At 36.6% G+C, this 23,380-nt stretch overlaps 1 protein-coding gene across 1 annotated transcript; it reads left to right on the forward strand.

Moving 5' to 3' along the window:
- Positions 1–343: 343 nt before the first annotated feature.
- Positions 344–20,517, forward strand: LOC126281684 (myogenesis-regulating glycosidase-like). The gene is made up of 5 exons (XM_049980850.1): positions 344–739; positions 6,250–6,402; positions 14,538–15,994; positions 18,587–18,743; positions 19,757–20,517. Exons 1-5 carry the CDS (start codon positions 616–618, stop codon positions 19,951–19,953), a joined length of 2,088 nt encoding a protein of 695 aa, XP_049836807.1. The 5' UTR covers positions 344–615; the 3' UTR covers positions 19,954–20,517.
- Positions 20,518–23,380: the final 2,863 nt, after the last annotated feature.

Below are 23,380 nucleotides of genomic sequence, written 5' to 3' on the forward strand. Positions count from 1 at the left end.
ATACCGGTGTCGTTCTATAATGAGTATGCTATACCAAACGTATTAAAATTGCCGCAGTAAAATTGAAATAACATTTTTATTAACAGTCGCAATGGGAAAGATAAACAGATAAACAAAAGACTAACTGCTCAAATACATATACACAATTTTTACAGAGCTTATATCGCAGTCTAACATGTTGGACTGTGGTTTATGCGTTGCAAATTCGGCTTACGATCTTTGAGGGCCCCAAAACGGGGTGATTGTCCCATATAGCCACAGTGGCATTTGGAAAATAGCAAAAAAAAAACAAACCAAATCCACTACCCACCTGTTGAAGTTATGTGGTGGCGGTTGACCGTATGAGAGACTTTGTTAACGTAATGAGTATTACTTAACAAAAGAATCGTTACTTATTGAAGTCAAAATCTAGCAGTCTAATATATTTGTCTGGGAACTCTTCATTCAGTCAAATTGAACACAAAATCCACTGAAAATATTATATTTGTATCGATAGTCGAGCAGCGTTGACAAGTGAGATATCTTCACGTAAAGGACCTATGTTTGTTGTGTTACGTTTTTTTCGTTATCTGTCATAACTTGAATATTAGAAATTTCATAAAGCGAAAGTACTCAATGGACAGCAAATATGAAGCACTGCCAACAGTGCCTTCTGCAGCTGTTTTCCACGACAATGGAAGCCTATTTAGGCATAAAAACGCTGGGGCCGTTAGAAAGCAGAAATTGTTGAAATGGATTGGTGGGTCAAGAGGAATTTACTTTTTACACTGATTGTTAGCGTTATTTAGCCCTGTCGTCTTAAACGTAAAATGTGAAGCATAATGGCTAACGCACCTGCCTAGCAAGCAGGAGACCTGCCTTCGATTTCCGGCCTTGGTACAAAATTTAACTCACCACTTGTCTGTGTGCGTAAAATCTTATGTGTAAGAGACCAGTAAAGTCTCTGAAATTGTATTTTTTCATTTATTACTTTATTAACTATACAATTTTTTTTTTGTTCACACTTATTGCCGGGGTTTGTCGACGGTATAGGAAGACTGCTCACGCCACATATTTGATACAGTAGAATTCCCAGATTTTTAGGAAAGTCTGCTGAACTCATTTTATGTATTTCAGTTTAACACTGTACATAGTTGCTGCTGATATGTTTTACGTGTTACCAGAGAATTTCCGTTTTTCGGCTTCTTTACAGCCTTAGTTTTGTTGATAATCAGCTCCGACCATATTGGGTACTTGAATACACCGTCCATGCCAGTCCAAGTTGTTCATATGGAATTGGGAACCCGTTTTGTGTATTCTGCCAATAACTAATCCATGTAACTGGTTCAATGGAATTTGCTATGTCTGTAAGGGGGCCAACGATCCATAAAGTAAGCCCAGTGGTACAGTTTTTAGTGAAAGTATTTACAGTTAAGATTAATAGAGAAAGTTCGTAGCGTTTTTATTGACAGATAAAGGGGAAGTAATAATAGCCAATATGCTATTTGTGACAAACTAAAATTCAGCGGATGACAAATGTAACTTTGCACACATTCTACAGGATATTGTAAATGAAGTGGGAAAAAATACAAAGTACATTTTTGAGGTGTTCACTTACTACCAACACTCTGTGCCAGTAACGAAATGTAAATAACAAGTTGCTCTTAAAATTTTGGATTTAGGTTTGAATAATCCGCAGTGCTGCTATAAAAAGTAACATTTATTATGTTATGCAGAATGTGTCTGCAATGTTTTGTCTCTGTCTTTCATGTGTTTTGTTAAGAATTTGCCATTTAGTTCTTGTGGGTGTCTTGGTTCGTATTATTTACTAGACATACACTACCTTACAAAAAAATTAAACACCCAAAAAAGGAAGAGGAAATGAAACTGCATGGACTGAGAGGGTATGTGATGTTATTTCAGTGATTAAAAAATCGAGGCAGATTTACAAAAACTTTGGCTGTATCAGCCCACTTATTAGTATAACATTGCAGCTTCCTGTGGCCTGAATGTGTGCCTTGGTTCAGTTGGAAAGGGTAGTATAAAGCCATTCTATCCTTTTCTGAGGTAAACTGGAGAACAACTATTGTAATTGGTGCTAAATAATGCCACTGGGAAGGAGTTTATGTCCAAACTGGCCCCACATATGTTCTGCCAGGGTGAGGTGTGGGTATCTTGCTGGCCATTGTAGTACTTCAACATCATGCAGACAGTTCACGGAGACACATGACGTATGGGTGAGCATTGTCCTGTTGAAAAATTTCACTACGGTATTGACACATGAGAGATAGAATGCTGGATTTATGTTATGTACCCGTTGTGCCATGACAGTTCCCTCAATCACTATTTGAGTAACACCACTTTTTCTCTCCATAACATTGTAAGAATGAGACCTCTCCCCATGTCTCCTCCATATTTGCCGACAGTGATTATCCGAGGTAGTGCAGAAATGTCATTCATAAAGACAATGCAACACCCTCCATCAGCAGTGCATGCTTTCCCATCGTGGCACTATTCCAAACATAGCCATTTGTGTTGTGGTATTAACGGAGGAGGAGGAGGAGATTAGTGTTTAACGTCCCGTCGACAACAAGGTCATTAGAGACGGAGCGCAAGCTCGGGTGAGGGAAGGATGGGGAAGGAAATCGGCCGTGCCCTTTCAAAGGAACCCTCCCGGCATTTGCCTGAAGTGATTTAGGGAAATCACGAAAACCTAAATCAGGATGGCTGGAGACGGGATTGAACCGTCGTCCTCCCGAATGCGAGACCAGTGTGCTAACCACTGCACCACCTCGTTCGGTGTGTGGTATTAACGACCGTCTATGCATTTTGCGATAGTTTTGTAGTCTTGGTGCTGCTAGTCACCCACCAGTGATGTGGGAAGACATGAACTGTTGCAGTGAGTCTATTACCTGTTCTCAGATGTCAAGAACAGATGTGAAAGAGTGCTTCTGCTTCCTACACAATATGCCTACTCTCACTAGTGATAAGATGTGGTAAATTGAAATCTTGACGACACGTATGCCTCCCCTCTAGTTCCCATGCAGTTTGTCAGGCCACTATCGCATTTGAATGCCCCACAGATCTGGATACTGCATATTTCAACCAGCCAGGCAAATGAAGTTCCACAGTGATGCTCCTTTTGAACTCGTTTTCAGGTGCTGATAACGCTGTCTCACATTAGTTTGCAGCATCTCCACATACTTCACTGAGATCACCCAACATCTGGCACTGTTTGCACAACTTATATATCCTACCTGGCAACAAAGCTAAACATGAACAGCACAGGCTCCCTGGTGGCAATTCTACCTGTCACAGAGAATTGCAACTATAATAATTTTCAGACCTTCCAGTGGTGTGTACGTGTACAGGTTTATATCGACATCTGACCATGTGTTTCGAGTGCCTCACTTTTTTGGGAGGCAGGTTATATAGATCTAGATGGTGAACGTATTGAAGAGTGTGATACTGTTGTCCTTCAATGATTCTCCCCCCCCCACCTGCATGTACTGTCCATTGTTACCTTACATTCTAGATGAGAATCCCTAATTTCCAACTTAGTCTGATATTTTCAAGTTTTTAATGTGTCTGAAGGCTTGAAAACAAGAACAACCCCAATCAAAACTCTATTCTAGTGAATGTGCCATTAGTGTGTCTGTTTATGTTTTGCTAACATTTTGTCTTATTTGTGATATCACCCATTGGTCATTTCTTGAGGCTTTAATTTCCACAATATTAATGATGTTATTGGTCCATCAGTGCAGTATCACTTTATTTACTAATCCCATGTTGATGAAGTAATGAAATTATTATTCAAATATTTGTGATGTATATAGGTACTGAATCTCCTTCCTGCAAGATTCTTGAAGTTTAGATGTAATGTAATGTATCCACAGTCATGTATGATAGTGTCTAGAATCTTAAACATACAAAGAGGTATATATTTGTTAGTTTCCAGTTGCTGGTGTTATCTGACTGCCGTTAAGAATATTCAATGTGTGTAATGTCAAAAGCTTACTTTCTATGTACAACACATTGCTGAAAAGGGATTCTAAAACTGTGACAAAAGAAGGAAATTAAAAGAGGATAGATTGAGTGACAGTAGGAATTCTAGAATGAATGAAGGTAAAAAAATGATGATGATACATTTGAAAAACGGTCTTAACTCCAAGAAAAAAATAGATATACTGCAATCAAAGATTTCAAATTCAGCATATTTAGGGTTCAACCTACAGACAGTGACAGATGGTTCACTACTTTAAAGGGAATAGTATGATTAGATATGAATAGACGGGATGCTCACAGATGAACACTTAGATCATGGAGCTCTAAAAGAATAAGGAAAATTTTGTGCAGAAACAGAGAAGTGGATGTACAACAGCAAGAGTACGGGTTAAGAAATCTCTCAAATCCCAGAAGTGAAGGAGCTTCTTTTCCATCCCCTTATCAAAGCATTCATCCTCTTATCAAAGCAGTCTCATGTCTTGTTTTTTATTTTTGTCCTCTCCACAAGACTGAACCTGTAGGTCTCAAACCATTTATTATGATGTGCTATGATCATGCTAACACCTCTATTCTGCTACATCCATATACATAGACATCTTATTAGATATTCTTGTTGATAAAACATTAGTGCAGTTTTTTTTATTTATATATATAATGCCATTACATACTGAATATGTCTCTCACCCACCACATAGTAACTATCCAATTGTAAATATAGTCATGGAGCCAAGAAAGACCTCTCAAGGAGAAATTGTTTCAGTTTGTTTTTAAAGTTTTTTCTGCTCTCTGTAATACCTTTCATTTGGTGCTGAGATTATCAGATATTTTTATGAGAGTGTAATCTCTTATTCTGTGAGCTGTTATTCATGTATGATCAAGGTAACTTTTTTTTATTTCTAGTGTTCTACTTGTGAATGCTAACATTTTCAGATTGTGACCAGTGGTTATGACAATCTTCCTATCCCAGTAAGACAAACTCAGACATTTGCACATGTTCGTATTTAATTTGCCACCTGATGCTCAGTTTCATCTCGCAGAAAGTTTCAATGTGAGATACAGTATTTTAGAATAATAGAAGAGACATATTGGTAGGGTAAGTTAATGAGTTGGAGAACAACCACCTGTGTGAAACACTACTTTGTCTTTTCCACACATGATATCTTGAAAATAGTTGGCATAGGTGGGCAATTAAGTTATGTTTTTCTACATTTCCAAAAGATATTCACCACTTCATCAAATTGTCAACTAGTAGCCAACAAAGAAACATATGATGTTCCTCCACAAATATGTGATCGGCTCAACAAATTTTTGGCTGATATGGCTTAGTATATATGATAGATCTGGGATTCATCTGCAGGATAGTGAATTTTTTTCGGCTCGTTTATGTGCTTGTTGACGATGACTATAATGCCTGTATTATTTGGTGAGTTGTTACTATTACTCCTAATTTATTTACATTGTGCAAGAACTTTCCATACCATATTTAAACTTTCAACTACTATCACTAGCATCCATGCAGTATTCTGAATGAAGGGTGTGGCAACAGACTGATCTAATCTGTAACAGAGCCCACTGTCTAGATTAGCTTGGATGGTAATAGTTCTGTTCTGGATTGCTAAAGCCAATAAATATGATCAAAAGCAGCATTCCTACAGTCTTGTACAGTTTAGGTAGTGATAAAGTGACAATTAATGCTTAACAAATGAGCTATGCATGTTTCACAGAAAGTTGCTTTGTTAATGATTTCAGCAATCAAAGTAGATGGATGGCCTATACCAGTAACTCCTCTTTATCCAAAGATTATCTATTATTTCCATTGTTCACATTATGTATTTAGTATACTTACTGTAGGCCAAAGATAAGGGAGATTAGGGTGCATACCAAAGCATAAAACTATTTACCCTTCACTTGATGTGAAAATGAATATGAATGTAAATGGCTGATATTCAAACAAATTGCCACACTTCATGCACTGCACTTTGGCTTGTAAAGTACACACATAGGTCTACATGTAAACATTGATTTTGTATTTACTAAATTGTTGAGCTATTTCTTTGAAGCTAAATATGAAATTAGGTCATCATCCATTGTTCAGTGTGCCATATTTTTCTGTGCAAATTGGTAAATGTTATAATTATTAGTTTTCCATGTTACTTAATAGAAATGTGAAACTGTACTGCCATACGTGGAAAATGATCAGATTTGTGGATTGTTTCTGTCATGCATTATATCTGTTTTTTAATTGTATGCTTTTTTTCTTTGCAGGCATTCTCTTTATTGTGCTGACAGTCTTTGGATGCGCATTTTATCGGATTGTTGCAGAAACCAAGCATTCATCTAATTTACTACAACAAAATGTCTTCCATCTTTTGTCTACAAGAAATTCTGCAAAAATCTATATGTGGGATGTCTCTGGTGGTAAAAAATTGTTTTGTTTCACTTATTTTCTTTCTCCAACTTTCATCTTTTTTTTCCGTATCTTCAAGCTTTGCGCCTGATCAAAGTTATTGCCTGTAATGAATAAAGTGGTGTCTGTACCATTATTTGTGCATATTAGCTAATTATCAGGAAAAAGAAAACTGGCATTCTATGGATTAGAGTGTGGAATGTCAGATCCCTTAATCAGGCAAGTAGATTAGAAAATTTAAAAAGGGAAATGGATAGGTTAAAGTTAGATATAGTGGGAATTAGTGAAGTTCAGTGGCAGGAGGAAAAAGACTCTAGGTCAGGTGAATACAGGGTGATAAATACAAAATCAAATAGGAGTAATGCAGGAGTCGGTTTAATAATGAATAAAAAAAAATAGGAGTGCGGGTAAGCTACTACAAACAGCATAGTGAACGCATTATTGTGGCCAAGATAGACACGAAACCCACGCCTACTACAGTAGTACAAGTTTACATGCCAACTAGCTCTGCAGATGATGAAGAAATTGAAGAAATGTATGATCAGATAAAAGAAATTATTTAGGTAGTGAAGGGAGACGAAAATTTAATAGTCATGGGTGACTGGAATTCTACAGTAAGAAAAGAAAGAGAAGGAAACGTAGTAGGTGAATATGGATTGGGGCTAAGAAATGAAAGAGGAAGCTGCCTGCTAGAGTTTTGCACAGAGAATAACTTAATTGTAGCTAACACTTGGTTCAAGAATCATGAAAGAAAGGTTGTATACATGGAAGAATACTGGAGATATTAGAAGGTAACTGATAGATTATATAATGGTAAGACAGATATTTAGGAACCAGGTTTGAAATTGTAAGACATTTCCAGGGGCAGATGTGGACTCTGACCACAATCTATTGGTTATGAACTATAGATTAAAACTGAATAAACTGCAAAAATGTGGGAATTTAAAGAGATGGGACCTGGATAAACTGAAAGAACAAGAGGTTGTAGAGAGTTTCAGGGAGAGCATAAGGGAACAATTGACAGTAATGGGGGAAAGAAGTACAGTAGAACAAGAATGGGTTGCTCTGAGGGATGAAGCAGTGAGGACAGCAGAGGATCAAGTAGGTAAAAAGATGAGGGCTAGTAGAAATCCTTAGGTAACAGAAGAAATATTGAATATAATTGATGATAGGAGAAAATATAAAAATGCAGTAAATGAAGCAAGCAAAAAGGAATACAAACGTCTCAAAAATGAGATCGACAGGAAGTACAAAATGGCTAAGCAGGGATAGCTAGAGGACAAATGTAAGGATGTAGAGGCTTATCTCACTAGGGGTAAGATAGATACTGCCTACAGGAAAATTAAAGAGACCTTTGGAGAAAAGAGGACCACTTGTATGAATATCAGGAGCTCAGATGGAAACCCAGTTATAAGCAAAGAAGGGAAAGCAGAAAGGTGGAAGGAGTATATAGAGGGTCTATACAAGGGCGATGTACATGAGGACAATATTATGGAAATGGAAGAGGATGTAGATGAAGATGAAACGGGAGATACGATACTACGTGAAGAGTTTGACAGAGCACTGAAAGACCTGAGTCGAAACAAGGCCCCGGGAGTAGACAACATTCCATTAGAACTACTGACGGCCTTAGGAGAGCCAGCCCTAACAAAACTCTACCATCTTGTGAGCAAGATGTATGAGACAGGTGAAATACCCTCAGACTTCAAGAAGAATATAATCATTCCAATCCCAAAAAAAGCAGGCGTTGAAAGATGTGAAAATTGCCAAACTATCAGTTTAATAAGTCACAGCTGCAAAATACTAACATGAATTCTGTACAGACGAATGGAAAAACTGGTAGAAGCCGTCCTCGGGGAAGATCAGTTTGGATTCCGTAGAAATGTTGGAACACGTGAGGCAATACTGACCTTACAACTTATCTTAGAAGAAAGATTAAGGAAAGGCAAACCTACATTTCTAGCATTTGTAGACTTAGAGAAAGCTTTTGACAACATTGACTGGAACATTCTCTTTCAAATTGTAAAGGTGGCAGGGGTAAAATACAGAGTGCGAAGGGCTATTTACAATTTGTACAAAAACCAGATGGCAGTTATAAGAGTCGAGAGGCATGAAAGGGAAGCAGTGATTGGGAAGGGAGTGAGACAGGGTTGTATCGTTTCCCCGATGTTATTCAATCTGTATATTGAGTAAGCAGTGAAGGAAACAAAAGAAAAATTCGGAGTAGGTATTAAAATCCATGGAGAAGAAATAAAAACTTTGAGGTTCACCGATTACATTGTAATTCTATCAGAGACAGCAAATGACTTGGAAGAGCAGTTGAAATGAATGGACATTGTCTTGAAAGGAGGATATAAGATGAACATCAACAAAAGCAAAACGAGGATAATGGAATGTAGTCTAATTAAGTCGGGTGATGCTGAGGGAATTAGATTAGGAAATGAGACACTTAAAGTAGTAAATGAGTTGTGCTATTTGGGCAGCAAAATAACTGATGATGGTTGAAGTAGAGAGGATATATAATGTAGACTGGCAATGGCAAGGAAAGCATTTCTGAAGAGGAGGAATTTGTTAACATCGAGTGTAGGTTTAAGTGCCAGGAAGTCATTGCTGAAAGTATTTGTATGGAAGTGAAACGTGGACGATAAATAGTTTAGACAAGAAGAGAATAGAAGCTTTCGAAATGTGGTGCTACAGAAGAATGCTGAGGATTAGATGGGTCAATCACATAACTAATGATGAAGTATTGAATAGAATTAGGGAGAAGAGGAGTTTGTGGCACAACTTGACAAAAAGAAGGGATCGGTTAGTAGGACATGTTCTGAGGCATCAAGGGATCACAAATTTAGCATTGGAGGGCAGCATGGAGGGTAAAAATCGTAGAGGGAGACCAAGAGATGAATACACTAAGCAGATTCAGAAGGATGTAGGTTGCAGTAAGTAGTGGGAGTTGAAGCAGCTTGCACAGGATAGGGTAGCATGGAGAGCTGCATCAAACCAGTCTCAGGACTGAAGACAACAACAACAACATTAGTTAATTGGTAGATTGGCTCTATGTGGTGACGTGGATTATGTGAAAGATAAATAATTCAGAACAACAGTATAAAATAGAGCATTATATGCAGTTTTAGGTCGGACAGAGTGACATTCAACATAATGATGTTTTCAGGAGCCACTAAATTCTGAGAGCATATTTGATGCAGCACTTATGGTGTTGGCAATTCTTGCATTGTGTGCCGATGTTGCCAATTCATGGACTCTAGCCATAGCCAGTCAGGTGATAGTATACACAAAGTCAGTAAGAAGTGCTGTATCTAATTCTTTCTTTTGGCAGAATATATGAATTTATCACATTTGTTTTTTATATAGACAGTACCAGAATAACATTTACTGGTGTGGTTATTCTGAACTTGAAGGTTAGATACTGATTCTTGTATTTATTTGGTGAATGGGAACAACTATATATGCTAAATGACTGATACTAAACAAACCCTAAGACTAGGTTAGGTTGGAATGTGACAGATTGCTTGTGAATTGGCTGAGCCAATGATGTCAACACGAAAATGCAATTGCCATAATAGATTGGTGTGTAGTGTGGTGCGTGATATACATTCGTCCTTCCAATGACTTACTTGTACATGTCTCATTTCTGCTTTTGGCGTGATGATATGATTAGATTCTAATCTAATAAGGCAAGAAACAATAGAAAATTATGAGTGAGAATTCTGGTTCTGTACCAATAACTGACTGGCAATCTCCTGTATTCATTTAGCATCATTCATCACACAAAAGCTATTAACAACATTGACATGCCACACAACAGGCATGACACCCTAGGTGCACTTTTACCTAGATGGCCAATTCATGTGGTTCAGCAGTTCTGTCTTAATGGCTGAGGGAGCAAATGTAGAAACACATCTATTATATTGTGACTGTCCTATTCCGTATGTTACTGTACACTTGACAGCACAAAAAGTTTCTGTGGAAAACTGCACCAGAGTGGAAATCCATTTCAGACTGGTGCCAATGAAATGCAACATGCCTTGTCCCAGATAGCAATGAAAACACACAAAAGATGAGTTATTACTTAAAATATTACACAAAAATGATCCTGTCTATTGTATATCTATTCCAAGAACACACAAAAGCTCTTTTTCAAATAAATGATGCTGTCATTAGCTATAAATACACTACCCTTAATAGGGAAGTATTTGCAGGCTGTTGCTTTAGCTGAATGGCCAATGTAGGCATTCTGTGCAAAGGGGCAGAGATTTGATTCCATTATAAGCTGCAACAGATCCCCCCCCCCCCCCAAATCATAGGATACATAAACTATATTGAGAAGATATCTCTCAGTGTCCTCTTTCCAACTATATGCTATATCCTTTGCTTTTAAAAGTGTTGAACTCCTGACCACCAGTCTTCCAATGTTGGTATCCCACGAAGGGATATCACTTTTTAGGACTTGATGTGTTAAAGTCATAAGCTTGGTGGAGTAATATTGTGAGGCATTCAAGGGACACCTGGTATTTGCTATGACTTTATCAAGTCAAACCCTGAAATGAGACCCCCTCTCACTGATATCCTCCCCATACCATCCAGTGTCACCTCCTGTCACCCTTCTAACTTCACAAATATTCAATATTCAGACTGTATGACAGTCTGAAACCATTATACGTATCCCAAAGTTTGTACTCCCGCAAGTGTTCCTGCTGTAAGACCTGTCCTATGCACCCACCCATGACCACCTATTGTAGCTTACCATTGGTAAATCCTACAATATTAAAGGCAGAGCAACTTACAAAATGACACATACTGTTCATGAAATATACTGTGTCCGCTAAGAGGCTTTCTGTATAGGGATGGTCACCAGTTACCCTGGCTGAGCACATGAATGGGCCACAGAACTGTCTGTATCTGGGACAGGGTGTCCTAATACTAGCTTCCCAGAACTCTGAAAATGGAACTTGTCCTCCAACACATCCTTGCACTCTGACATCATCCTGGACTTAACCTCTGTTAACACATTTATTTCTCTCTTTTTTTTCCCCATTATCACTTTTTCATTCTCTCTCTCCCCCCCTCCCCCCCTCCCTCTCTCTTTCTCTATATGTTACTTCTATTATTTCTTTTTCTTTTATGTAATCCATTTTTTACTTCTCACTCTGACCACATCATCCCTTGATTCCAGCTGGCAGAGTGTTTACTAAGATACTATCTGTGTCCTCTCTCTATGACATTCAGTCTCCCCTCATCCTTAGAATAGGTGAGTCTAAGTGATCTTCCCTTCTTCTTTTAACCCTCTTGATCTTATCCCTCTCCTCTCCTTGAGTCAAGAACTATTATTTGTGAAAGCTAGGATAGTGTCATGTTTGTTAATATGTGTCTATTGACAGTACTGGAATTTTGTATCCTGAAGGTAAATTCTGGTCAGAAATTCTGCCCCATAATTTAATAACATTTATTCAGCAAAATATTGATATGATTTACCCCATTATAGGATCACCTTATCTGAAGTGAACCATTATTTTGTAGTAGTTCATCATGTTAGACACATGTGCCAGTAGCAGTCTTCAGCATTTATTGGCAGTCTGACATGGTGCATTATGTCTGTCACTGCACCTTTTGTTAAACATGGTGCACTTAAAACATACTACTGCATTTCCCAGTTCGAGTGATGGGGCTTGATGCTGACTGCATATGGCTGGACTGTAAAGAAAATGTGGGACTGCCAGGGAGGATCTCTGTAATAATTACTGACTCTATCAGTTAACATTTATTCAGCAAAATATTTATTCTGAATGGAAGAATGTAATATTTTTCAATGAATCAGTACTTTTCACAGTGAATGATGGTCCAGTAGGATGCCTGGTCTCTGTTATGACCCAAAATATACCCTGTAGTCATCTCTCAATGGTTATACTCGTATGTCTGACAGTTTGGGGCTGGATGTGTTCCCGAATATTTGGGATTCTTCAAAGGATAGATAGCCTACTTGATGCTGTCCAGTATGCTCATATTATGGATAATGTTACAATCCTATCAGGGTGACAACTATATACTAAATCTGTTTCTGGCTGGATAAATCAGCAATATGCATGTCAGCTGAGGTGCAGCAATGGTTTGCAGGACAGGATGAGATTTCTCATTTTTACTGATATCCTTCTGCAGTCCCATTGAAAATGTGTATGGAGATGATATGGGCTATGCCAGAAAATTGGCCTGACACAGTGCTAAGAAGTGACAATGATCTTTAGAATGTTTTCCTCGGTGCTTTGGACAAGGTGACAGCAAATAAGAGATTTATTACTTGCATCAGACTCACTCAATCTCAGGATGCCAGACTCTCATTGACATCAAATACCTTTGGAGAGGATATGAAATGGTAAAGAAACCATGTGCTGTGATCTGAATCCCACTGTCGTGCAGCTGCATGTCAGTCACCAAACTACAAAATCACTATGAGGTGTGGTCAGAAAGTAACAGGAAAGTTTTGTTTTTCTTAAAGAATGTTTATTTATTCATCAACATAAACTTCAAAATAATATCCCTGAAATATAACACACTTGTGCGAGCATTTTTCCCAATCTTAGAAGTGTTTCTGGAACTCACTTTTTGTTATGGTGTTTAGCTCCTTCAACAATTCTGCTTTTAGCTCATCAATGCTGAAAAACAATGTCCTTTCATTGTTCTCTTCAGCCATGGAAAGAAGTCATAGGGGGCCATGTTCAATGAATATGGTGGCAGAGGCAAACATAACGGTTTTCTTTTTTGCCAAAAAATCATGAATGAGCAGTGAAGTGTGAGTGGGAGCATTATTGTGATACAATTTCAATGAGTGGTTTTGCCAAAATTCTGGTTCTTTTCTTCAGATTGCTTCACACAAATGGTGCATAACTTCCAGATAGTATTGCATATTTGCCATATGACCATAAGGCAGGAACTCGTGATACACCATCCGATTGTAATCAAAGAAAACAGTGAGATGAACCCTCACAAGTGATCAAACTTATCAATTTTTTTTTCGGTCTTAGCTGTTCAGGTAGTATCTATTGGGACAATTCGGCCTTGGTTTGAATGTCATACCATTATATCCAGTACATGTTACAACATTCTTTAGAAGTTCTAGATCACTGTTGACTTCATGCAGCAATTCCTGAGCGATGTGACAATGTTACATTGTTTGTAGAACTTTGCTGTTACAAGTTTCATGCTTTTAATTTAAAAAAATTAAAATAAAAAAATTTAAAAAAGCATTGCTTGCCATTAGGTGAAGGATAAGCTGACATCATCAGCAACCTCTCTGATGGTGATTTGGTAATGTTCCAGAACGAATTTCTTTACGTCTTCCACATTGTCGTCGGTAATTGATGTCCCGGGCGGTCGTTGTCATTAATGTCTCCTCAATCCTACTTGAAATGTTTATACCACTTGTAAAGTCTTGTTTCATTCACAGCAGATACACCAAAAGCCGTAGTCAGCATTTTGAATGTGATATTGCGCTTTATTCCACTTTTCAAGCAAATTTAATGCAGATTCTTTGATCCATCTTTTTCAAAAGTAAAAATTAGTTGTGCACTAGAAAACACTTATAAACTTTTTAACTGTCAACATTATACTAAATACTCAAAACAGCTTAAAATGCATACATACATCAGGGACATTTGTAACAAGATAAAAAAAATTGAAAATTGTCTGTATGTAGTCCTTGAAATTAAAAAATTCCCTTTACTTTTTTATCATACTTCGTACACTAAGTACTATGATATTCCAGCATTCCTTACTGTTATTTCACTGTTAATTCCACCTCTCAACTTCAAATGCCTTTTCCACATCTGAAATCCTAGGAATGAGATGGAGCAGATTTGATTATGCATTTTTAGAGGCTTCGTGCTGAATGTCAGTAAAGCATAACTTGCTCATTTACACTCATCAATTACAAGTCTCCTCTATTTTTATGAACAGTAATGTGTAGTCTGTAACATGATTGGCTTCAGTGTAACATGGTGGGCTCTCTCTCTCTCTCTCTCTCTCTCTCTCTCTCTCTCTCTCTCTCTCTCTCTCTCTCTCACACACACACACACACACACACACACACAGTCATTAATTATATGTTTTCACTCATCTACATATATTTCATTTTCAGCAAATGTAACACTGCTCCTGCAGAATCAAGTGACTTTCTCTGAAGATGTTGGAAACCCAGTTTCATGTGACAACAGTTCTTTTGATCTGTGTCTGAAATGGGAAAAAGAAGGCAGCAAGCTTCCAAATGCAAAATTAACTTTAAGGCAGTTCCAGATAAGTGAGGGTGTTGAATGCCATAAATTAAATGTGTCTGCTGCTTGGAATGCAGATATAACATCTTGTGTGTCCATAACAGGAGAGCATCTGTATGGTGGTCCAGTTTTGAAACAATCTCAGTACTGGCCCAGTGAGAAAAATGAAATGCAGAATGTGCCACGTGCCACTGGACAGGGCACAATTAATGGAGTTGCAGAATCATTCTGGATAACATCTGGAGGAAAAGTTTTTTATGTTCCACGTGATGTTCCATTGTTTATCTCCCAAGACAGTCGCCAACTTTGTTTTCGAAGCAAACTTGCATCACCCTACCTCCGAGATACTGAAACCACTGTTAATATGAAACTTTATTACTGCCAGAGCAATGATGCACAGAAGCTGCACAGGGCAACAGTTAAACGTTTCTTGGGGCTTCCATCAGGCATTCCAGACAAAGAAATGATACAAAACCCAGTATGGTCTACTTGGGCAAGATACAAGAGAGAAATAAATGCCACAGTTGTAACAGACTTTGCTGCTCAGATAGCAGAGTATGGCTTTAACAGGAGCCATTTAGAAGTTGATGATCGGTGGGAAAGTTGCTATGGTGATTTTAAATTTAATGAAGGATTCCCAGATCCTGGACAGTTTATTCAAGACCTCAACAATAAAGGTTTTAGAGTTACCTTATGGGCTCATCCATTTGTCAGTACTGTATGTTCAGCATATTCTGAAGCAAAGTCAAGGAACTATCTTGTGAAAAATCTGGATCAAAGTTGGGACAGAACTGTATGGTGGAATGGAATTGCTGGTCTTGTAGATTTCACAAATCGTAATGCAACATCTTGGTGGAATGGGAAACTAACAGCTTTAAGAGACAACTATGGAATTGATGGTTTTAAATTTGATGCCGGTGAAACTTCTTACATGCCTGGATCTCCAGAAGTTGGACACCTTCAGTCTCCTATAAGACTGCAGCCAAATATTTTCACTTCACAGTATGTGGAAAATGCAGCGTCACTTAGTAGAAATGAATTGATGACTGAATTCAGAGTAATGTACATGAATCAAGGTCTGCCAGTGTTCTTGCGAATGTCAGATAAAGAATCTACCTGGGGTTATGAAAATGGCTTGAAATCTTTAATACCAACCTTATTATCACTCAATATTGTTGGGTATTCATTTGTTCTGCCTGATATGATTGGAGGAAATGGATATAGTACTAAACCAAGCAAAGAACTTTTCATACGCTGGTTGCAGGCCTCTACCTTCATGCCTTCTCTTCAGTTTTCATACACTCCTTGGGATTACGATGACGAGGTACGTAAAACTCATTTTTGTACCAAAACTAGCTGATGATTGTCTTTCAAAGCCCAATTCCTTACTTGCCTCATTCTTATATTAGATAGGAAAAGCAATGAAGTCTTTGTGTTGGGTAACAACAAACTTAGTTTTTTTTTTAATGTTTTTAATAGTGTACTGTAAATACAGTGTACTATTTGTAAAGTAAAATCTTTTATAAATAAATTGTAATCTAAAGTTACATAAAACTATGAATTGGGTACTAATAGTGGTTGTTTCCAATTACTTTTACACTTCATCTCTTTCTTGATTCCCTAGCAGTGTGCCAGGAGTGTCTTATCCCCACTAGCTAATATAACAACAACAAAAAATCAATTTTTGAAAATGTAATGTTATTGGATAGATTAAAAAATGTGCTCACCAAGTGGCACCAGGAGAAAACATCTATGAAGGTATTGAAAACCGCTAGCTTTCAAAGCCAGGGGCTCCTTCTTCTGGCAGAAGGGTTGAAGAGGAAGGAAGGAAAAGGAATGGTGAGGTTGTGCATGGCAAAAGGGAACTTGGATTGAAGGGGGAATCATGCTTGGGAAGTCCATGAAGTTGTGTCTAACACCCATGCCAAGGTGCCATACATGGTTAACCCACTTGTCTAGTAAGCAGGAGACCCGGGTTCGACTTCATACAAATTTTCATTTGTCACCAATCAAGTCTTTCATTGCCCAAATGTGACAAAGATTGGAATTTCTCCATTCTGAATGCCTCATTTGTGTCCCTCATCAAACCCTCTGATACTTCTTTAAATAATTGGCTGAAGTGCTCAAACTGATAAATGTGATTTATTCAGCATTTAAAGGTGTCTTCTTGTGATAATCAGCAACACAGGTGGCCAGATGTGAGCCGTTTCCCCACCCCCTTCCTCCTTCAGTCAGTTTCTGATTTCCTTACTGCTGCCTTCTGTAGTGCCAAATAGTACCACAAGGTCCAAACTACTCAGAAACTCCAAAAAACCAGATACATTGACCAGCCCTAGTCCATTATCATTCAACACTGCTTCTGAGGCTAATGGTAGAACTATGTTTTATGTTCCCTTTGCTGGTATAAGTATGATACTAAATTGGGTATCCAATCAGCGAGTCTTTGCTATGGTGGATTGATCAGTATGTACTATTTGATTAATGACTGCACTTAAAATTGTTCAATGCGTTCATCTGATAATACAAAAGATGGGTTCTTAACATTGAAAATAATGTCTCATACAGATAAGAAGTCACATGGTGTTAAGGTTAATAGAGCATAGTGAACTAAGATTGCCTTTACTGATGACACAGCTGTAACTTGTAGAAAAGGATCAACACACTGACAGTTGGTCCAAGTGGTCAACATTAAACATTCATATCTGGAGAGATGGTTGGTGGGGTATTTATGAATAAAATTCAAGAGTATTTTGCTATAAGTCTAACCAAGATATGTCCCAAGCAAGGTTGTCAGGGCTATGAAAGATCACCCATGCAAAGAAAACTTCATCACAGGTTTAAATGAAATCTTATCTTTGTTGATAAACTGAAGCTGCCCGAGACCAAAACAAACAGGTGAGAAATGCAAACAGCATTTATTTAGTTCAGAATATAAAATTTTGCATGCCAGTCATCCAAAAAAAAGTTTGAACTTGTGTAGCAAGTAAATTGATCAAAATTATCGATACATTCACTCAGTTGTCATACTGACACCAAAATTGGAAATAATACTGAAAAAGACTTCAACAACAAATTTAGTCTTGTGAAGTTCTTTCTCTGCAGAATTTTTTAATATCGTTCTTTCTTTTAGTTATTACAAGAATGTGGAAATTACAGATGTTGAGGTAAGTGCTTTTGGAATAGAAAAAAAATGCCGAATATCACTCAACAAAGAAAATAGATATGGACCTAATAAAGTATCTGTAGATTATGTGAAGGTACTTACTTTCCTCATAGTTGTAATTACCATGCACAGTGGCTAGCACACTGGACTCGCATCCAGGAGGATGATGGCTCAAACCCAGATCCGCCCATCCTCATTTAGGTTTTTCGTGATTTCCCTAAATCACTTCAGACAAATGCCAGGATGTGTCCTTTGAAATGGTATGGCTAACTTTCTTCCCTAACCTGACAGGACCAACGACCTTGCTGTTTGGTCCCTACCCCAAAATTAACCAACCAACCATAGTCGTAATGTGTGCTAATTCACTGGAGCAATGAAGAGCTTCAAGAGTGAAATGAATAAAACTAACTTAACTTATGACACACAGTCATTGATATAATTCAAATAGTGCTTTGTTTGCTTAAACCTAATTGTAATAAAGGGCTACAGGTTTGTTTTGTTTCAGATATTCTGGTAGATTTCAGTACAATTTAGTGGTCATAAAAAGTGCCAACAAATTGATCAACATAAAAACATATTGGGGCAGTTATTCACATTGATCACAGAACTTCTGTCTATAATTCTGGATACAATATCTTTCATTTATAACTTCTTTACTGTTCAGTCTGTTAAAAATCAGAGGAGAATAACTGAATGTTTCTTAAATGTATTGCATTGTTTGATCTGCATGTTATGTATTTATCTCTTTAACAGACAGTAGAAATTGCAAAGAAGTTTACTAGCCTTCATTCAGAGTATGGAAATATGATCATTGATTTAGCAGAACAGAAGGTTACGAATGGAACACCTATTAATTTGCCAATCTGGTGGCTTAATCCTGCTGACACAACTGCACTTGGAATAGATTCAGGTCAGAAAAATGTTTTATCTTAAGTTAATTGGTAACCATAAGTTATTGAGTAACCTGTTAAATTGTGTGTAATTCATGTAGAGCACATGAGTACTTGAGGAATTTTGAAAAAAATGCATCTTAAGTTGTGACATTGATGCCCATCACTATGTTGAATAGTCAATACTTTCACAAAATAATTGATTATCCTATAGCTGCCTCTTCTTTCATTTTTTGATATTTTCCATTGTTCTTTTGAGTGTAAATTTACAATAAAACTAATAGAAGTGAGTACTCTTACATGAACTGAAACCAAACAAAGTGGGAAAGAAGTCTACCTACTAGGGGACAGTAGCAGATTGAAAGAGCCAGTTGGATGTAGAGAGACAGATAAGTTTTTCTTGTGGAGATTTCTTTAATCAGTGAAATTGGAGGGGGAGGGACAAGACAGTTATGTATGGCTTTGGTTCAATGGAAATATGGGGCAAAGAACAAAAATGGATTTAATGTTTGATTTTCATCTTGTCCTGTAGTATCTCCCATGTCCATGTTGGACTTTGCTGTATAATGTTGAAAAAGTGTCATTTCCTCCAACATTTTATGCTCTGCTTCTTACTCACTGGTTCCCTTCACCCTTCCTTTCTCCTCTCCTCCCTCACTATTTCCTTGTCCTCCTCCTCCTCTTAATTAGTCACAATTGTCATCATCATCATTAATATCACTCTTTTCAAATTTATGTGATGAAAATCCATTGGTTCTGATTTATCTGAAACCTTCTTATACACATGTTTATTGGTCTGCTGCTAGGTAAATATTTTTTATATCTTTATGTAGTTTTTCAACCACTACCTGTGACATTTTCTATAATTTATTTTGATTTTCTCTCTTTTTCTGCCTTTCTCATAACATTTTATAATGTTGAATATTTTGAACAGTACATGAGGAGTAAATGGAACATACATTTGCATTTGAAAGTATTGCAATATGCCTTGTATATGTTCACAGATATTTGAAAAGTGTGTTACCCGTTTCAGAATATCTATTGGGTGAGAAATTGCTTGTGGCACCAATACTAGAAGAAGGAGCAACAAGCAGAGACATATATTTACCTGTTGGAACGTGGGAACAGAAAGTGAGAAGTGATGCAACAACTGTTATTACTGGCCCTGCATGGATCAGAGGTTATAGAGTTGAACTTGATGAGTTAGCGTATTTTGTACGCGTGTCATGAATAAGTTCATACAGTTGCAAAAATATTTAAATTCGTATGCAATGTATTAATCGTTCATGGAGAGTTATGAGCCATAGTAGTGCAAACAGCCACATGAAATGTGTAACACCTATTGTCAGGCATTCATGAAGTTGTATGTTCTGAAGATAAGTAAGAAGAGATAAATATCTTTTCTCTAAAGTGAATTCTCTGGTTCAGTTATATGAACCTGTGATGTCGTTTAGCCTGTCTGTAGCACATAATTTTGGTCATGTTGTCTCTCTTTAACGTAACTTTTACTTTAGTTTCCTATTTTTAATTTTCAGAGTATAATTTTATAAATTGCTGATTCTCATTAAAAGTTGAAGTGTTTGTCATGCATTGTGTTAAATATTTCATGGTGTTACACTTTCAGTGCTCTCTTATATGCTTTTATTTTGTGAGTTGAATCTTGTATGCATATTTATACACCGTGGAATGCAAAGGCTGTGAAACTTGGTGTTATACTGTATCCATAGTTATTATGTTACTAAGTTTGTATACTGATATTAATGTCTGAATTATTAAACCTGCCTTTCAAGTTTGCTTGTTGCTGTCTTGAATTGTAGTTTTTATTTTTATTGCACAGTCATATTGTTTACAAATTTTGGATTGTTGTTATGTCATTAGCAGATCAAATTACAGCATTGGAGTTGCTGTAATTAGATAAATTAAATTTTTATCAACTCTTGGAAAGGATAGAAGAAAAACATTGTCCTGCTTGTTGTTTTCACACTCTATAGCTTGTTACAAATTATAACTTCCTTAAAGTTTTCTAGTTTGCATAATTATAATTTATTTGCTCATACAGTATATTCCAAATGAGGTTCACAGTTGTTAAGTGCTGGACTCGCATCAAGGACAACGGTACTTCAAACCCCCCATTCGGGCAACCAAACTCACGATTTTCAATATTTCCCTAGAACGAATAAATCAAATGTTAGGATGTTTTCTGCAAAAAGGAAGTGGCCAATTTCCTTCCCCATCATACCAAAATCGAAGCTTGTGGTCCATCTCTAATGCACTCATTATCAGTGAGACATTAAACCCAACACCTCCGTACTTTCATTGACAGTATATAAGTAAGTGGATCAATATATTCATTGGCACTAAAAAGTGTACATATAAATAGTTTGTTTGTAGAACATCAAGTTCTACAATGCACCCATCAAATAGCTCGTACTGTGTTATATATCAGTCAAATATCACTGTACATTGGAATGCCAATTTTTCTGTTTTGATTTATTTATACAAATAATGTGTAATGTAAGTATATATGCCCTGCAGCATAATACAATTACTGTAGGAGCATGTTCAAATCATTTAACCATATGATTTATAATTTATTTCCAATAAAACACATTTGTCTTGATTGTATTTTACTGAATGACACACAAGTTCAGCAATAGTCTGTGAATTTGCCAAAGATTGAGAAAATTTGAGTGCTGAATAGTAAGAATGATTATAGTTTTCCATAAAAATACATTGTCATTTCTAGATACTCCTTTACAGTCAGAATTGTTTCTCTTTCTTGAGTAAATATGTGGATTTCAGATTTCATAGCATATTAATGAATTTGTTGGGACCATTTAATGCAAATGGATGGTGTTGACATGTGCAGTGATCAGAAAGTTGCAATCATTAAAATCTAAATACTATACAAAGAACAGTCAGCTGCTTTAAATTATGTGGAGCAAATATGTGAAGCCATGTATAAGCAGTAGAAATGGGGTTAAAGACATTGAAGAAATAATTTGGTTTGAGAGGCATGTTTGTTAAATCAAGTTTGTTTAAAATAGGAATCATATTGAAAGTAGGACTGTGTCTTGTGAATAGGAAGGTCGTTAGAGACATCTTATTTTCTCAGTTAGGTGAGCACAAATGAAGGATTTGATCATGTGGGTATTGAAGAGAGAATCCTTACATTTGAATGAAATTGTTTCAAACAATCAGAAACATAAATTAGTATTACCAGGCTGGAATATGAATCGTGATACATCAACTGTGTCATTTGTATTTATAATTGTGTACATTTATTTCTTTGGCTGTTTGATTGATCCATGTTTTTGTTCTTTATATTCCTTGCAAATGCCAGATTTTAGTAGACCTTATGTGGTGATGATATGAAGGTAATTAGAGATGGGGTCTGGAAATGCCTATGGTGTTTTATTGTGCTGATAATTTATATTGTCTCAACTGTGGTAGGAATAAACAGACTAGACAGGTGCTTTCTGACAAGTTCATTTTTTTCCCCTTAATAGTATGAGTGTAACATTTAACGTCTAAGACTGATCCTTAATACTGCACAAAAACACAGAGCTTCTGGTACGTTAACATTACAGTATTGTGCAGTTTCTTTTGGAAATATACTTGTATTTTGCATTCTAGTATTGTTTCTGAAGTTCATTTCTGTCCGATTGCTATATGATTTATACAGTTCATAAATATATATTGTAAACAGGAGACCAAATATCAGTTAGTATCAACTCTGAAACAATTTTGTTAGTATAAAATGGAAGGTATATTTATGAATATTGGTTAGTAGAAAGGTAACAGATACTTTCACAATTGTTCTATAACACTGTGACATAAATAGAATTTGTTACTGGCGTAGATGATGAGAGAAAATCTGATACAGATTAAAAACAAAGAATCAATCCTGTGATGATTTCCAGAGGATATGATGATAGAAAATTACTTAAAGACTGTAATTAATACAAACAGATAGTTGCTAAACAGTGTAGATTAACAGTAACTATTAACCTGACAAGAATGAGTGGAAAGTGCTTACAGTGACCATGTATCTGCAGACGTGTTGTATTTTATTTTACATTCCCATGGATTGTGGTGTATGATGAAACATAACTGGATATTGTTATTTTTGCACTAAACCCAGTCTTTCACTGGCCATCATCAAATCCACTAACGCTAAATATTAACAACTAATAAAGAGAATTGTCATAAAATGTTGCCGTTAAATGTTTACATTTTTATGTAATTGTATTGCATTGCAGCAACTGATTGATTGCTTTCCTGCCACTCCTTTCTCTTTATAATTACATTGGTATGTCATTCCAGAAGAGTAAAAATGTGGGAACTGTCAGCTGTGTAACTTGCAAATCCATTTTTAAGATCATTTCTGTCATGCATTGGCAGTGTTTGCATGTACTGGATTTGAGTAAGCTATTTATAATATGTTTAAGGAGAAATATTCTCTTGAATATAAATAAAGAATACATATATTTTTACATATAAGTTATTTAAACAAAGAAATAAATGTTACTTAAATACTGTGTAAAATATTATTTTTGATTTCCCCTTTCTGTTGTGTATCAAAGTCTCCTTTTGGTTTTTAAGAAGCCCTGTGACTTGTTTGTTGAATAGTAAATATAAGTATAAATGCAAACAA

This window comes from Schistocerca gregaria, chromosome 7, assembly GCF_023897955.1.
Source record: "Schistocerca gregaria isolate iqSchGreg1 chromosome 7, iqSchGreg1.2, whole genome shotgun sequence".
NCBI classification, from domain to species: Eukaryota; Metazoa; Arthropoda; class Insecta; order Orthoptera; family Acrididae; genus Schistocerca; species Schistocerca gregaria.

What these genes read in the sequence shown, in the direction of transcription:
- LOC126281684 (XM_049980850.1), top strand. Translation starts at nt 616, where the DNA reads ATGGACAGCAAATATGAAGCACTGCCAACAGTGCCTTCTGCAGCTGTT. An exon ending in GAAATTGTTGAAATGGATTG is followed by an intron (nt 740 to 6,249) that starts GTGGGTCAAGAG and finishes TTTTCTTTGCAG; the next exon opens with GCATTCTCTTTATTGTGCTG. An exon ending in TATGTGGGATGTCTCTGGTG is followed by an intron (nt 6,403 to 14,537) that starts GTAAAAAATTGT and finishes TTTCATTTTCAG; the next exon opens with CAAATGTAACACTGCTCCTG.